The sequence below is a fragment of the Bombus vosnesenskii genome, unplaced genomic scaffold (genome assembly GCF_011952255.1).
Source record: "Bombus vosnesenskii isolate JDL3184/JDL3185 unplaced genomic scaffold, Bvos_JDL3184-5_v1.1 scf7180000013299, whole genome shotgun sequence".
NCBI lineage: Eukaryota > Metazoa > Arthropoda > Insecta > Hymenoptera > Apidae > Bombus > Bombus vosnesenskii.
In genome coordinates this window covers 1,129,594-1,147,270 of record NW_022882949.1, presented here as the reverse complement: position 1 = coordinate 1,147,270, position 17,677 = coordinate 1,129,594, and the positions used below count along the sequence as shown (strand labels likewise).

Here is a 17,677-nt window from a genome sequence, read left to right as displayed (position 1 = left end):
GCAAATACAGCATAGTTGGTCGGGCGGATTCTCAAACTAATTTTAATTGAAAAACATCGTATCAATACGAGCCCCATTTCTAGATAATTATCGATACACATAAAGATCTCGAAACGCTTAAGTCAACAAATAGTAAGAATTACACTAAAATGTTCTTTAAAAACTATTTCTCAATGCTTCCGTCTAAATATACAGATGTTATATCAGTTTATAGGTTATATACAAATTTTCTTAATAGGAAGCAATGAGATACGATAGGAATCCATTCGTCTGAATTTTATTTGAACGGTGGGGGGAAAAAATGAGAAATGTCCAGTTTTAGCGATTTTATGCGTACATTGTACATACAGTGTGTCTAACTAGGATTAACTGAATTAGTAAACATGTATCGTGCTGAGATATCTACGTATGAATGGTAAAACGAAATGTGAAATGAAAAATTAGAAACACCCTCGGTCATATTTTCACTATTTTTGATCGGTATACTATTTACACTATTTCTGACTACGAACATTTATATCAGTCCATATAATATTTTTATAAACGTAACTAAAATATGTTTTATATATTTTTGCATTTTACACGTATTTTTGTGCCAATTTTAAATATTCTTTTATACACTATTGTATTCTATCCATTATATGAGCCGAATTTATATGGTCGAAGATGGTATCCCACTGGAGGTAGCCATCCACATGCTATATTGCTATATCACTAAGCTATGATATTTTACCAAATGTCCTACTGGACAAATTGTAAAATGTAAATAAATAAATAATAATTAAAAAAAAAAAAGAATTTACATGGTATTCCACCGTAATGATTTTTGAAAAGGCTCTGACACAATGATACTTCTGGTAGCATGCACACTCTCACGTAAAAGATCAGAATGCCAACATTGTCCCCATTTCACTTGAATTCTGATCATGCACGCGCGAATATCAAAATTGGCTTGTGTTTCCATTCAGATACATGCTTTTCAAACTCTTTTATGATTGTTCGTGAAGCAACGTATGCCTTGAAAATAATTTAATTAACGTTGTTAGAATGGTCTATTACTGAACATAAACAGCACAGCATTAGATTGAAGAAAAGAAAATTTCTTGGATATAAGCTATTTTCAAAAATCTTCATGTTGAACGCTCTATATTCATATTGTCCGATGAAATCGCTTTGGTTACCATCGATATCTAAACGAGATTTTCCCTAGTAACTTGCACACGATTTCTCATACTCTTTCTAACTCTTACGAGTTTCGGGTCAACGTATAGTTCAGAAGTTGTTCAACTCGAACGTAAATCGCTGTCGGTATGTGGGTGCAGTTAAACGGGTTATCGGCTGTTCAGATATATGTGCAATCTGAACGATGGGACAGAAAAGAAAATTACTATATATAGACAGAGCTATGGTTCGATCCGACTTAACCAAGTCGATACACGAAACGCGTTGTCGCAAAAATGTCAACGCGACGAGCACCGTATCATTACCTAAAGTATATGTTTACATGGTCGCGCTATAACCGGCATATTTATGCTTCGTACTTCATATCCACGATGACAAACAACGACGCGATCATCCACCGCGCACGCATACTTTTATTACGCATACTTATCTTACTACCATATATTCTAATATATGTTCGATCGGTATCTGAGTATTTCGTGAATAATAACGCGAAAAAGTAAATAAAAGATTCAATATGAAACACGATGATTCGATAATTGTATTTAATTGACACGAGATCATTTAATTAGGACGCTAATCAAAATTTCGTTAAATGGCCACAGATCGGTTATCGAGGAATGTACATTTCCAGAAAATCATCAAATGCAAGTGAGATATGAATAATTAAAACAATTGTTTTTCTTGCATATCACTGGCCCCGTGTACGATCAAACTAATATTAGTAAAATTTCACTAATCGTGAATTGTAAGTTCCCAGTAATAACAAATTCTTTAGTATACTTTGTACTGAAACAAGTTAAGTATTATTAGTAAATTTGCCAAATTCCAAATTTTAACGTCTCTCGTATTTGACACAATTTGAGTTATACGATTATTAATATTATTAGTTAATAGATTACATATTGTGAAAAGGGATCCTGCTTTTATGCTACAATGAATAAATATTGAATCGAAGCTTAAATAAATGACACGCGAAAAAGTTTCAAAAACTAGAGAAAAGTTTCGAGAAACGGTCAGTTAACAAAGCAAATTTGTGGCCAGTTAACGCCACACTACTACATATATTGCCCACGCGAAATGCGCAAACAGTGCGCATGCGCAATGAATTTTTATCGGACATCACGCGTCACACATTCAACAGATAGCTAACCCCCTTTCTGCCGATTGGGGAAAACCTGTTTTTCTTCCCACTGGTAAATTTAATTAACTGTTTGATTGAACTTTACGATTGGATTTTACAAAATAAAATGATATTGTATTCTTCTTTTTTCCCCGCTACTTTTTCGGTGTTCCTTCATTAAATTGATTACTACAATCTGAATTCGATACCTCGTGGTAACTCGATCGTTATCAAAGGTAAGTATTACGCTACGTAATCTAGAAGCAACTGTAATTAATCCTCGGCTATACAACCGCATTTCCTCGCTCGAAAAATTTTTACTCAAATTGTTTAGTGTGTTTTACAACGCAACAAATTGTAATCGAGTCGAATGAAACTCTTTTACTGTAGAAATGTAAATAGATAACTATGGATGAAATGTAATAGATGACTATGGATGAAAAATAAATTCAACATAACCTCTTAAGGAAAATGATGCAACTATGGTGAAGTTCTTTTCCCTGTTCGATGAGATTATCAAACAGTTTTATATTTTGAGTTGTTCCCGAGACACGAAATTCAAACATAAATTAGAAATTAGGAAAGAAATGAGAAAATTTGAGAAACACAATGTTCGTCTACATATCAATATAATAATAATCGAACAATCGATATATTTAATAACCGAGTTTGTGAATCGATCTAATACCAAAGTATAACAATCAACCGACTGGAATGATTACAGAAAAGTGATACAGAGTGTCTAATGGAATCGAGCCTATCTTCCTTCGGTTCGATGAAATAAGAGCACGCGACAAGTGTGAAAAACGAGCGAACTCGAGACCGAGGTTCATGGTTCCGTCGCGCAGTAGCTTTGCACGGCAACTACAATACACATCCATTAACTTGTTCTTACAACTGGGTCAGTACGAGGTGTTTAAGAATCAGTACATTACTTCCTGCCTGGTTGTTATATCCATGAATAGTCGTCTTTTATTACTTTTTCGAAATACATTTCATTACATTAATATAACGTTTCTTTTTCTAGCTAGATAGAACTGAATAAATCTTTATGAACGATGCAACCGGAATAAAAAAAAAAAAATACTCACCGGCAAAAATGCCGGCAAAAGAGAAGACGAATGCGTAACGCGGCGCCGATTCAAAGTAGACAATCGAGAGGAGTTCGATTCCCGCCTTTTTCACGTGACTCTCTCATTACGTAAATGCGGCGGACTGCCGGCCGAGAGCACGATGAAGTCCGGTATTTTCGAGCGTCCCCTAACCTTTAAAGGAAAAGAAACTGCTCGCATTCTGACGAAATCACAACAACCGAAGGCACACCAAGCCAAAACGTACCAGCGTGCACTAAATATCGACATCAAAAAATTTGCAAGAACTCTCTATCTAAGAATTCATCAAACGAAATTAATGAAAATTAATGAAAATGCCTACATATAGTTACTGCGATATATGAAATTATAATTTATAGAGAAAAACATGATACCGCGCGTAACTAGAAGAAAGAACGAATCAGAAATTGGAAGTTTGAAATGGCGACTTACCGGCGGCGCGATGAGGTCTCCTAGCCCAGTCTTCCTCTATCAAAGGAGCCACCCTGCGTGTACGAACAGTCAAGGGACAAGAAAGAACGACCAGCAAAATCGACAATAAACTAACGTAGAAATGCATCTTTGATAATATCGAAAAAGTCTTATGATGTCTTTTAGAATCCTTTTCCTCTTTCTTTCTGTCACGCTTACTCTCTCGCGTATGTCCAATTCACCGTCTCGTCGTTGGCACTCGACACGGGTGCTTCAACGCATATAGCGTGTTCTCCTTCGTCTCTATTCCGCCAATACGTTTCTCTCACTCGTATTTTCTATTTCTATCTCTTTTTCACTATACCTATTCCTCGCACGTTGTTTGTCTCGTTCTATTCTATCTTGCACGCGTGTGCTCTTTCTCTGTCTGTACTTCAGAGCCGCGGCCACTGGTCTATTAACGAACGTTCACTGCACAAAACTTTCTGCACTCTCTGTGGCACTGTGTGTTGTATCACATCATCTTCTTCGATTCTTTTCTTTTCTTTTCTTCTCTCTCCTCTCCGAGCGCATATAACGTGTCCACGCGACAACACACCGATGACGATTATAAAAAGTATCGTTCGCGAACAATAACAATACCGATATAATGACACAACGACGGGTTACCACGACAACGTTTATGACGACGAAAGAATCGACGACAATGACGAACCACGACGACGATAGTACGCGTACACAGGTCGCGAACGTGTGCGATAATGATTAGAAACAATCAGCGGCAGACCCAGAGAGAGGCCGTGTGTTAGCCGCAATATTTACTGCAGATAACGCGGCGAGGTATCGTGCACCGTTCGAGACACGTTGAACGAGCGCATCCGACGGCTTAATAGGCTAAGGTACACACGCAGGTTCGTTATTCTTTCTCTCTCTTTATCTATCTTTCCTTTAAGCCAGCTCGAACACCGTCTGGCCGTCTCTTTTTTGCACTATCGCTATTTATTTCTCTCTTTTACCGAGTGCACAGAGAGTTCGTACGACTCTAACTCTCCGGCTGTCCCCCGCCGCTCTTCTTCTCCGTTCCCGTGGTCGTCGCGCGTTCCGTGTTACTGCGCGCGCGTTTTATAAGGCGGTACACAACGAGCGACGAGTTTCGAGACGAGAGGGATACGAAAGAGCGAGGCGACCGAGTCGTACCGTGCGCTTGCCACTTCTTCTCTCTCTCTCTTCTTCCTCCCTCTGTCACGATTTTAACCGGCGCACTCTTCCACGCACCTCCGCACCTCACTAACTCTCTTAACCTACGAGCCCCGTGTGCGTTGTCGTCGTCCCTTTCCTCGCGGTTCAACAACGCCGGTATGCGCATCTGATACGGTGGTTCCACACGATTATCCCTCCTAGGATTACCGCGACTTTATCCTAGGTAACCGATTTCCAAAACAAATTTGGATTCATCGGTTTGAAAAAGTACCAACAAAGAAGAGCTGAACACCGTTCTCGATCGTCTTTGACACCGATAAGGTTCGCTTAGAATATACACGATTGCCTTGGTTCGACTCGCCGGTTCACACTGTAATCGAAAGTGATCATCGACACCGAATCTCGACGAGGTCCGTGAAACGTTGCATCGCGCCTGCGCTGCGTAGTGGTATACCACCGTCGTATATATCGAGTGTAACAAATCCGACTACGGTCGCACGATTTACAATCAACGACGTTGACACTGAATCCTTTTTGTCTCTCACCCGTTTAGATCTCGGTTTATTTGACCGGCCTCTTTCCACGCGAACCAACAGACCAGCGTGCGTCTGACACGGTCGGCGCGTGACTGCCGTGACTGACTAGCCGATCGTGAGTGACTGACTGGTGGGAAGCTGTTACTCGACTTGCTCTCTACGCCCGTGCCGCCACTGAATCCGATGTATCTGATCATCGGCACCACCGTCTCTCTCTCCTCCGGCTGGCTCGCTCGAAAAAGCTTCTGCTTTCGCGCTTGCGCCACGACGAATCGCTTTTTCGCTTTCGTACACGCGTGTGCACGCGCGCCTCGTCTACCGGTACGTGTGCCACTCCACGTACTTATATACGTGTCTCTATTACACTCTCGAGCGTGCGCGCGCGTGACCGTGTGGGTTGTCCTATACACACGAAAGACGAGACAGGACACGGCTTTGCCCGCGGAAGCGTCGCTCTGTCTGGCGCTTGCACTCGGTATTACCGGCTCGTATCTTCTTCTCTTATAATAGTTTTCAACCACGTGTAGTATACCGTGACCACCAACGAAAGAAAGTAGAGATATCAATCCAATTCACGCTATTTCTTAATTTAGATTCTCATAAAACAGATCAAGTCAACGGGTATATATAAGTGCGTCAGATTTCGGCAACGATCGTTCCGAGATATCGTTCGCGTTATCTATAAACGAGTGACGAACAGTCGATCTTATCGACGTCTTTTTTCTCAGTCGTCTTCGATCAATCAGTCGTTCGATCACGCGATCATAATACAATTCTCCGAACAATCATTCGCTCGCACTCGTATTCTTTTGTTCACTATTTATCTTCGATTGCTATCTGTTGTCGCGAATTCGAGAAACGCGTACATTTCATGTCTCTTTTCAATAGTGCGCAAGCTCGCCGCGAGGGTTCGCGCGTGAATTAGGGGATGATATCCTGTGATGAAAAGCGTATACGGAACTCTCGTCTCGTTTGTGTCGAAGAGGTTATCAGCCCGAGATATATTTCGATAAACAGTCGAAACACGGTTAGAGCGCAAAGAGACACGTTGCGCCGATGTAGCCAACGATGACAACTGTCCGCAGGCCGGTCGAGTCCGTCGCTTTTATGGGGATAGCCGACCACGCTGCCGCACCGGGACCCGTACTCGCATCTACGTGTGTGCGTACGCGTTTACATGCTCGATGTACAGTATATTGTGCAAGTGTGCGCGCGTGCGCTTACATATATTTCCTTTATATATCCCTATATATATGTATGTATGCATGTATGTATGTGTATATGTATATATATACATACTCATACATATATACACAGGTTTCGTATACATAGAGGATACAAAGTGTTCGCGTGGCCACGGTTAGTTTCTTTTCGCCAGAGTGTCGTCGCTCGAGAGGTGCATAAGTGTATATATATATGTACACGTACATATATACACGTGGAAAGAAACGGCAAAGAGAGGGAGAGAAAAAGAGAAAGAGAAGAACAGGGGTTAAACGGAAAGAACTCGTGTCGTCCGCTCGTGTGATACCTCGATCGCGGTGGGTGTCGCGAATGACTATGCTCTGTCCAAAAGGTGTGCGAGAGTACGCCGCGCGTGTGGGTGCTTCCCCTACCACAGCGCCACCACCACTATCGCGATTTCCACCACCATCGCGCTAGGCTCCTGGCACCACCACCACGGAACCAGTGTGCACCACTGAACGCGGCGGGTATACACCAGTATCAGAGAGTGGCAAGTATGAAACGTAACTTCTTACCGTTTCGTTGTTCATCCACACTTTTTACGTTTTCATAATTATATTTGAAATGTTTCCACCTATACTATTTGTATATTGACTAATATCAGAGAGGTTAGGGTAATTTCTATTCTATCTATATGTAAGTACCACTCGTAGAAGTGGTATACAATTGTATTGTACACAAGTTAATACCCAATTGGGTTTTCCCCCAAATCTAAAATCCCTAAATCCTTCCCTAAATCTCCCTATGAGTATAAACAATTCCGAATGTGGTTACTATTTGGCAGAGAACAACGCGAAAGATAACACTTTTAGAACGAGTGTAAACAAACACACGCATGCATTGTCTCTCCAAATTATAATTTATTAAATTTATGATCGATTCAATCTAGAGAACAATCTAGAGAGCAGCACGTCCAATGACGTTGAAACGTATCTATATTTTAATGAAATATGTTTTAGTGAATATATTTTAATGAAGTATGAAATAGAACATTTTTTAAATAAAGTAAAAGAGCAGTCGTTTCAGTTCACAGAGTTTATCTCATGATAGCTGAAACAGCTACACGACCTTTGATTTACGTTTGTTCTTAATACATATTGATGACTATTTTATGCACCAACAACGGAATATGACAGACCTGGACACGGATTTGACGTGCGAAGCTCCGTAAAAAAATGGTACATTACGACTTAATTCTGTGCCGTTTTTTGTTTACAGCAATGATCTAACGCGATGGAAACGGGGGGCATAGAATGTCGTGATTATTTTGCGAAAGTGTTCAGCAACAAAGAGGAATTCCCAGATAAAGAGATAAGTATCCATGGGAATACATCAATGAGCCGAGCGTAATGTCGTGAATGGAGGCGCGATCGTGGTGGTTTCCATTCGGTTCTCGTTGATTCATGACACGCGTTGAAATGACGTAGACGTTAAATGCGTTCGACGCGCGTACGATGCAAATCCGCACGTACACCCGTCGCATACGTAAAAAACTGCTAGTTACACATAATCTATATCTACGAATCTTACGAATCAATCAGCAAAGTGTAATTCGCGATTTATTTCAGTCATCCCTTGCGGATACGTCTTACGTTCTCCTTCCCAAAAATTACAACACGGGGCATACCACGATTCGATGTGTTGCTCCCCCGAATCTCGTTCGAAATCTAAAAATAGAATGGCGAAGGGTGTTCTCGAAAGGAATACGGTTTCTTTTTCGTTCTTTATTCGGCAGTTCGAACACCAAAGATCGACCGGATACAGATTCGAAACCACCGGCAAGAACGGAGAGAACGAAAGGAAAAAAAAGAAACGAAGGGGAGAGAAAGAGGAAGGAGAAGAAAAGATTCACGGAGGAGTGTTGTATTCTCCACCTCGCCGGGTCTTGTGTTCCACCGACGGGACCAGCAGCGGCAAACTCGTTACGAAATAGTCCCTAAGACGGGGTGACTAATTGCTAAGCGGCTTGTAAAAATTCGCAGGACAGTCTGTCGACATCGTGGCGCGGCCGTCTCATCGTCGCGCCGTTATACTTTTTGCCCATGCACGGTCGACTAGAGAAGAGAACAACTTGTAAGAGGGAGAGGGATCGAGCGATGGGGAAAAGTGGTGGGAACGACAAAGATAGAGAGGGGGCTGCGGTGACGACGGAGCGCGAAGGGGGTGTGGTGGGGGGTGGGGCGCGCAATGGGAGTGGTAGGGGGAACCGGCGAGAGAAGCGTGAGCGTGTGAGGCCTTAAGGTGAGAAAAGAAAAATGGCGAAGAGAGGCCGAGGCTGCGTCGTCTCGCGTTCGAAGGCGAGAGGGGACGACGCTTTCGCAGATTCCACGTGAGATACCTGCGGCATTCTTCGTTCTGCAGCAGGGCATTAAGCCGGATGCACATTCGTCGTGGACGACGCTCGGTGAATTCATTTCCAGGAAAAATATCTTCCGCCACGAAACGAATTTTACGGCAGATTTTGTTCGCGAACAGACCGCCGGAGAGCGGTTTCTTTCTTTCTCTCCCCTGTACTATTTTTCTCCTTCTATCCTTGTTCCTCTTGATGCGTGAAACGGAGAACACGGAGACGCGTGATGTTTTTATTATTATTTTTCTTGTCGTTTTTCGAGGACCGCCTCGGAACCGAGCTACGGCAATAAAACATCTAATCCGACGATAAACCGCGCAGTGATTCTTCCCCGCGACGACGTTTACGCGTCTCTGACACGTTTCGTGCGCGCCGCTGATGCGCGCCGAATCGAAGGTAATCCCTCGCGCGCTTGCATCTCTCGCGTCTGATTGGTTGACACTTGACTTCGGACCATGAGATGGTTAAGCAAAAGCTTGCGATTCGGGTCGCCTTTATTTCCTAATTTCTTCATTTTCTAATTACTTTATTTGTATTACAGAAACAAAAAAATTAAAAAAAAAAAAAATAGAAACGTGGAACATAGAAAAATTAAAAATCTTCACATTTCAAAGATATGTATAAAAAAGGATGTTTTAAGAAAATCATTACGTGATACAAGGAAGGATTGTAATACTCGCAAAGAATTTCCTATTTTGCAAATAATTATCGAAGATGATTCACAAAGAATCGTGTCATTGTCAACAAGAATACTCGAGCTGATTACATCATACACGCATAGGAATTAATTTTGTAGCTCTCCATTATATCTTGAATGTTTTTCGGTAGCCACTTCGTTAAATAGACACATCGATTTCGACCCTGATACGATTCTCGAAATAAAGCTGTAAGGTACAACTAATACTATAAAGATTTATATTCGTCATCTTTACATCTAATCTAATACACTGATGCCTGCATTAAAACCAAACAGTGCAACATTTAACCTAACCTATCAAAACTTTTATCACTATTTTCTATCTCTACTATTTCATTCGTGATTTACCGTAAAAATTGTTCATTTTAAAATCGAAAGACAACAAGAAAGATACGAAGAAAGTTTTTGCCAGTATCAGCGAAGAAATTTAATGTACGATGGAATAAAAATAGTGCGAATTGAGATTCCGATCGAGGCGCAGTCGAAGATCAAAACCACAGATAGCGAGGAGAAAAGACAGGCGATGCTGGAGTGCCAGTGGCGCACAAAAGGACACGAAATGATTTATTTCAATGCCCTATCGTGGCCGGCTGGAGCGTATCGCCCACGGTGGCGTTCGAGAGAGGATCATTTGCGCGGGACCACACGCCGAATGAAACAAGAAGAAGTTCAATTACTTCGTGGAATCATCGAAGATTCCTTTGCGGCGTTTTTAATCGAATTCTGGATTTGTCAAATTTTTAGAAATTAGAAAATGAAAGAGCAATTAAGAAAGACAAGTGCATCAGTATCATAGGAAAAGTGATCATAAGGTTGATAAAACAGATAAATATGGAGACGGTACAAGACAAAAACGCGTGATAAAGATAGAAGAGATAAAAGAAATGATGAGAAAGAGATACAGAGGTAAAATGATAAAGAAAAAGGGAAAAGATGAGAGGATGATAAATGAGATCAAACTAAAAAAGATGATTAAAAAATGATAAAATTCACAGCTACAGAATTGACGGAGCGTGGAGAAAAGATAAACAACGACAGACGAAAATGATGAAGATGGGAAGAGAAAAGAAACAGAAAACAAGATAGAAAAAAGATGGAAGAAGGAGAAAAATAGATAGGTGTAAAAGGATCACCTGACCGACAACTATTCACAGCATACGGCTATGACAAATCTAATAGATTCCTTGGCGACTTCGGGTGGCCCACAAGAAGAACCACAAGATGCAACGAGAACAAGAAAAAGGTATGAACGTGTAAGAGAGAAGAGTATTTCTATTCAACGCTCGATGAACGGATGTAACGTTTCGTAGTTCGTAGACCCTTCTGCTGTCTGTTCTAACAATGATATCCCTTTTCGTAACCGGGTATGGACGAGGACCGAGAAATAAGGTTAAGTCCCGCCGGTGCTCACCTATAACGCGCTGGAGACACACAATGCTCATTGTCAACTCGTCGTGGAATGTGGGGAGCGAGGTATGTATTGTCGGTGCACGCCAAATGTAGATGCCTCCTTTCGACTGGTAACAACATTCACGTTGAACACTATTTGATCCTTTCCGCTTTTGCCACTGTTATGGCTTATCTTTTTTTATCGTGGATAGGTTATATCAATGCGCACGTTTGAAAGCAAAAATGTTTGTGCGTATGATAAACAAATTAATTTTGATAGATTTTTGTAGATTTTATAGATTATAGGATCATGAATCATAGAAGTATTTTTATGGATTATATTTATTATAACTATGGATTATATTTACTAGTAGTAACTATACTACTGGACTTTGCAATTACTTTCCATTTTTGAAGAGTGTCATAAGAAGGTTGAAACAAATGGAAAGAATTATTTTTACAAAATTTGGAATTGTTTAAGAGAGTAAAATAATGATAATAGTAATAGTAAACTAGTTACCAAAATATCAAATTCATTAGGTTTGCCAAGTTAAAGGTATGTGTTGAAAGAGAAAGCTCTAAATATTCAATATTAAAGTAAATATCCAAAAGGGAGCGTAATATTAATAGACAAAGTTTCATGACATCAATAAGGGGTCTTCACAAAATGCACGAGGCGAAATTAATATGACATTAATACTCTTGCGCCTTTGCTGAAGGCTCAGTAGGCGAGCCAGATCGGCTACACCATCGATATTTTATTGGACACTGACTGAGAAGTATAAAACACCATTTAGATTCAGTGGACTCTATGTACACGTAAAGCAATGCACGTTTATACATCGAATAAAATGTTTCTGTGAGATTAGTTATGTTACGAAAGCGATCAATTCCAAAGCCTGTTGCCTGTTCCTCCTTTCTAACCTATCCGCCAATGTAATTTCATAAGGAGTATGCTTTATGCATTTTTAAGCGATGTTACGAGTCTTTGAAAATTCCAAACACTATGAAAAGCGATACGCACGAATGGGAGAAAAGAAAATGAACCGGCCAGACCAAGGATACTGTTATACTACTGAACAAATAGAGCACTACTACTATTTCAATTATATTTCATTTACTATTGTAAAATACAAGAATTAATGGTTAGGAAAGTATTTTAGATGATGTTTAAAGCATGTTTTTAGTGGAAAGCTATTTAGAATTGGAGATTTATATGGCTGATAAATAGTAATTTCTATATTTTATAGGTTATGGTTTGGACCAAGTTTTAATATACATAAGCAGTTTCAATGACATAGGAAAGTCTCAACGATGATCAAATATCAAAGTTTATATATATTCTCTGGGGAAACAGACTCCTGAGAAGAGAAATGCCTATAACACCAATTAAGGATAACAGTTTACTTATAATTAATAATAATAAAAAATAATGGCTAAATGTAATACGTAAAATTAGTCCATGTAGAAAGTTTAATCTCAGCAGTTGGTATACATGCTTTGCTGCTTTCAATTGTTTCGTCATTTCGTTGATCACGTGGAAGTAAATATGGTTCGTGACAAGTTAAAAAATTCTTTTCTCTTTTACAAGTTTAAACTTGGATATAGAGCAGCAAATGTAGCAAAACGCATTTATAATGTATGTAGACAAGGTGCTGTTGCATCTCAACATCTGTTTCGTAAGTTTGAACGCATATACTCATTCAATTTCTCATTTTCGATGACAAATGGACTTTGTGAACTTGGCTCGTCATCTAACGATACATTTCCTTCTTTGAACCGTTTAAACCATTTTTGTGCTGTCTTCTCGCTAACAACACCTTCCCTACGTATACTACAAATGCATCTTGCTACATTTGCTGCTGTATATCCAAATCTAAACACGTAAAAGAAGAAAGAACGAATTTCTAACTGCTAGCTATCTATGTTTACTGCCACGCGACAACGACATGTCAAAACAATTGAAAACAGCAAAGCATGTATACCAACTACGAAGATTAAACTTTCCACTGAAACCAATTTCATACATTACATTGATCAATTACTGCACGAAATTCGATTTGTTGTTATTAACGAATAAACCCCACGACCTTTTTTCGATACTTAATAGAATTATAATAAAATGAATATAATTTTATATTTGCTAGGTATTTGGTATACTTACTGTATTCTATTTCTTTGAGATTCTAATTTAGAATTTAATTTTTTAGACTGAAGACTGAAAAGGAAACACCCAACAGATCTCACAAAGGACATAACCTAACATACAAACACTCACCACACTAAAGAAATAAATCAATCAAATTCGAAGATGGTATCCCACTGTGGGTAACCATCCACATGTTATATTATTACACCACTAAGCTATAATATTTTACCAAATGTCCTACTGGACAAATTGTAAAATGTAAATAAATAAATAAATAAAAAAAAAATTTTGTTTAGACTCTCATACTTTATTTCTGGTTTAAATTCTACATTACTTAGAGCTTTAAACTAAGATGTAACAATACCTTAGAGATTACTGTGCTTTTAATTAATCAGTAGAGAAAATGTAAGATGCTATCTATAATTCCAGCTGTAATTACATCAGTTGCCACTGTTAATTAATCCTTTAATTTGAAACCTGACTATAGCTTAAATGCTTCTATGCCCTAATCTTTGTTTAATCTTGGTAAAAAAAGCATAGGATATAGGCGTAGTTGCAGTAATTGTTATTAAAGTTTGATGCTTTAATTTAAGATCATATATCTTAGAAAACATTTTTGTCTTTGGTCTAAATTCTATAGGAAAACATAGTGTTATAGATGACTTATAGATAATTTCATAAATTGCTATTGATATTTAGTAGTTCAATTTAGATATAAGAGCTGTAGTATGAAGATTCCACTATATCTGAAAGATCTTTCACAGGGGAAAAAATAGCGCTAGTAAAATTATTTCATCGACCATAAATATTTATCTGAATCCGGGCCAACAGCAACATACACGATTTCGTGCATCGCTGTCGCAGATCGTAGATCAAGCGGCCGAGATATGGCGAATTGATCGTGCACGTCGTCTACGGACAATAATAAACGTCGGTTTAGCAATATTTGTCTGTCGACGCGCGTTCCTCTGCGTCTAAGTGCCGCCTTTTTCTCAAAATTCTCTTCTCGATCTCGTCCGCGACCTCTTTTCAAAAATATAAATTTTAATTGACGCACGACAAAATGAACGACATTGAAATCGGACAGTAACTAAAATTTCGTTCAAGTAAATGGACTTCCATATAAACGAAGTTCTATTGCATTCATCAAACTCATAAAACTGTCAAAATTTTATTAGAAATTTTCAAGCCTTTATATAGGACTAAACCTATATGAATACGCATAACAATGTGTTTCAAACAAATAATAATAACTAGACTGCGGATGTTTACACAGATTTATATTTTTGTTAAGAGAATGAAAGAAATAACCTATAATAATTGACTTCTATATAACGATTATTACATTTCGGATATTTAGTCTTACGCGTTATGTACGCATCTTGCGCATTTTAGCATCTTTAAATTTCCCATAAATGCGTAAACATCCATAGTTTAGTAATACAATTTCATCGCGTCTATTCTATTAACAATTTCATCCATTTACACTTACCCCAAAGTAGCAGGCACCATCTGCAGGAAGACCTAGCAACAAAACATCACCAGCGCCATTTAGATCCCACGACGCGCCATAATTTCCTTTTCACCACTTCTATCTTCATCTCACATCAATTCTCTTCCATCCAAGAGATCGTATAATGGAACGCGTTAAATCGAGCGAATCACGAGCTCGCCGTATACAAAAGGCGAGCCAGGGTACCGGGTGATTAATTTCGTCCGACAATTAACAAGTCCCCCGAGAAACGGGCACGCGCGTGAAAAGGCCGAGGGGAGCGGGTGGAGACCGGAGCCAGAATTCAACCCTCGAAACGAAGCTTCGAGGAGGCCATTTTTTGAATGGGAATTGAAACGAGGCCGGCCACCCTACGATTGTAGTCGTCGTGAAGGAAACGGAACAGAGAAGGGTACAAAAGGAGCGAAATCTTTCGGGTCTGTACGTCTGCAGGACGAACGGTTTCGCGCAGCACCATTAATCTCCGAGACAATAGTCGCTTCTACGAAAAACTGAACTGCGGGCCCCGTAGGTTCGATGAATAAAGTTACCATTACTAAGGTAATGTAAGAAAGTAAACGACAGTAGTTTTACCTGGACCAAACTTTTGATGGTTAGTTTTGGGTAGCTATGGAATGAAGATAATCCGGATGCCGAGTGCGGAAGCACGTTTAGTACGTTCAATGCTACGATGGGTGTTCTTTGTTGATTCAGTATTCAGTAAGTAATGCTGTTAAATGGTTATACGTATTTCAATTTTTAATAGAGTGCCTTAAGGAAGATAAGTAACCTAACGGATACTGTGTTAAGATAAGTATTATTGTTTAAACAAAAGATAACATTGGCCAATAAAGAATGTAGGTTGGACAATAGCATTTTAGTAGAACCGAATGTGTTAATGTGAAGTATACATAGTAGAACTTTTTTGTATTTGATATATTGTATATTTGTAACACATTTCCTTCTTTTAAGTCTTATCTACAGACTATGAGAGGGCTCTGAGATTTCATTTCATTACCATAATCCAGAAAAAGCTTTCATAAGAACCTCTACTATATGTAAACTGATAGAGAAAAAGAAAGAAAAGAGAGAGGGAGAGAGAGAGAATCGAAACGGTCGTCCTGCGACTGCAATGCAATTTAAATGGACCTGCGTTCAGGCGTGGACAGCATGAGGGAACACGAGTGTATACGCGATTTTACAGCGCGCCACGAGGTGTAAATAATGTCCAGCCGCTCGGTACCGAGAGGCTCGGTAGAGACCTCGTGATCCGAAACGGTTTACGACCTTCCGGCGCCTCGGTCGAGACACCTGCCCGCACACCTCTGCCCAACCACAACGCGATACACGCTGGCGATTCTTGAAAATACTTCCTCCCCCTCCCCTGAACGTTCGTTCATTCAGGTAAACAGTATGGTCGGTGAATGCCGACGGTGAATGTTCCATCATCGGTCCTTTATCGCAATGCGTCGTGGAATCTGGAATTTTTCAAACGTTAACATGCTTATGCATTTTGTACTGGATGAATGAGTGTTGGTAATAAGAATAAAAATTAAACGAGTTTCAAGGATCTAAGGTTAAAGAGTGCGCGTCTGTGAATGAAGGGTGTATTAACTTTAATGTATATAGCCAGGTGTCCATTAATATGTTTCTTTTACCAAGTTTTTTATTTTCTAGAGAAAATATAAAATAATTTCGAATCCTCATCTTTTGGGTATTAACATGAAACGATCGAAGTTCATGCAAAAGTTTCCACTATTAAAACTTCAAACTTATCAAATAACTAGCACTTTGAATAATGTTTAAATGAATTAATCATTGACTGATGCAATCCTTTAATGTTACATTAACGGTAGCGCTATTTGGTTAATAGTTCTTTAAACTGTGAGACCGAAAATGAAATGAAAACTGCAAAATACACATATGCACCTTCTACAGACGTACATATATCGTTCTTCGTGTACAGAAATATATTAAATAGTAATGTTTTGAAAAGAACACAAACACGTGTAGGTAACCGCGCCGCGATTGACATTCCTCTCACAGCGCCGTCTGAATGATTTATCGGCGGAATTCGCGCGCACTTCTCGAAAATACAGACGCAAAGGGACCGCGATCGGGCGCAGTCGCTCTGCGTGTTTCTGTTTTGACCGAGAGCGGCTGCATCCGCTCCACTGCAATAAGTCGTCGGTGCGCCTTGGATCCAAGCCAGTTACGCAAATTTCTGAAATCGAACCCGGCCCCAGACGCACAAAGGGCCCTCTACCAGTGAATTTAAACAAACAGGAAACGACAACTCCGATTGTTTGCTTTAGAGTGACGTAATTACCAAATAATAGACGTTAAATTGCCTTCGTGGATTAATAAGTGAGGTTAGGATAAATGATAGTTTGACAATGGTTCATTGCATATGATAGATGTCTATAATGACCACTTAAAAGATACAAGCATACTTTTGAATAAATATTATGCTTTCCTTAAAGTTTAATTCTATAGGAAGTTTCTTAAACGATAGTTGATGCATTATGCAGTAGATCACAATGTATGTCTACTATGGTTCAATAGAAAATATTTTTCTGTGATTTTATGAATAATAGTTGAATAACTAACTACTGATTGATAAACTGTAGATGTTTATCAAAAGTAATTAGTTATTATTGAAAGTAAGTAATTGAAGATTTGTTTCAGCATCTAATATAATATATTCTTGCAAATTATGTATATGCATTTCATATATTTTTGTACATTTATGTTTCCCATAAATATTTGCAGTCTATTGAATAATATTGGC

General features: G+C 39.2%; 1 protein-coding gene across 8 annotated transcripts in view; it reads right to left on the bottom strand.

Annotated features, from left to right (window-relative positions):
• Positions 1-17,677, bottom strand: part of LOC117233891 (dorsal-ventral patterning protein Sog) — a 97,511-nt gene that overhangs the window by 70,703 nt on the left and 9,131 nt on the right. For 5 of the 8 annotated variants that reach the window (XM_033494571.1, XM_033494574.1, XM_033494569.1 and 2 more), the window contains one exon: positions 14,887-16,364. Coding sequence is in view for 2 of the 8 variants with exons in the window: in XM_033494568.1 (XP_033350459.1) it covers positions 3,850-3,976 (127 nt within the window). In the remaining 6 variants the exon portion in view is untranslated. Of the gene's footprint in view, positions 1-3,849; positions 6,830-14,886; positions 16,365-17,677 lie in introns of those variants that run through there. The other 3 variants (XR_004493438.1, XM_033494567.1, XM_033494568.1) reach the window with 2 other exon arrangements.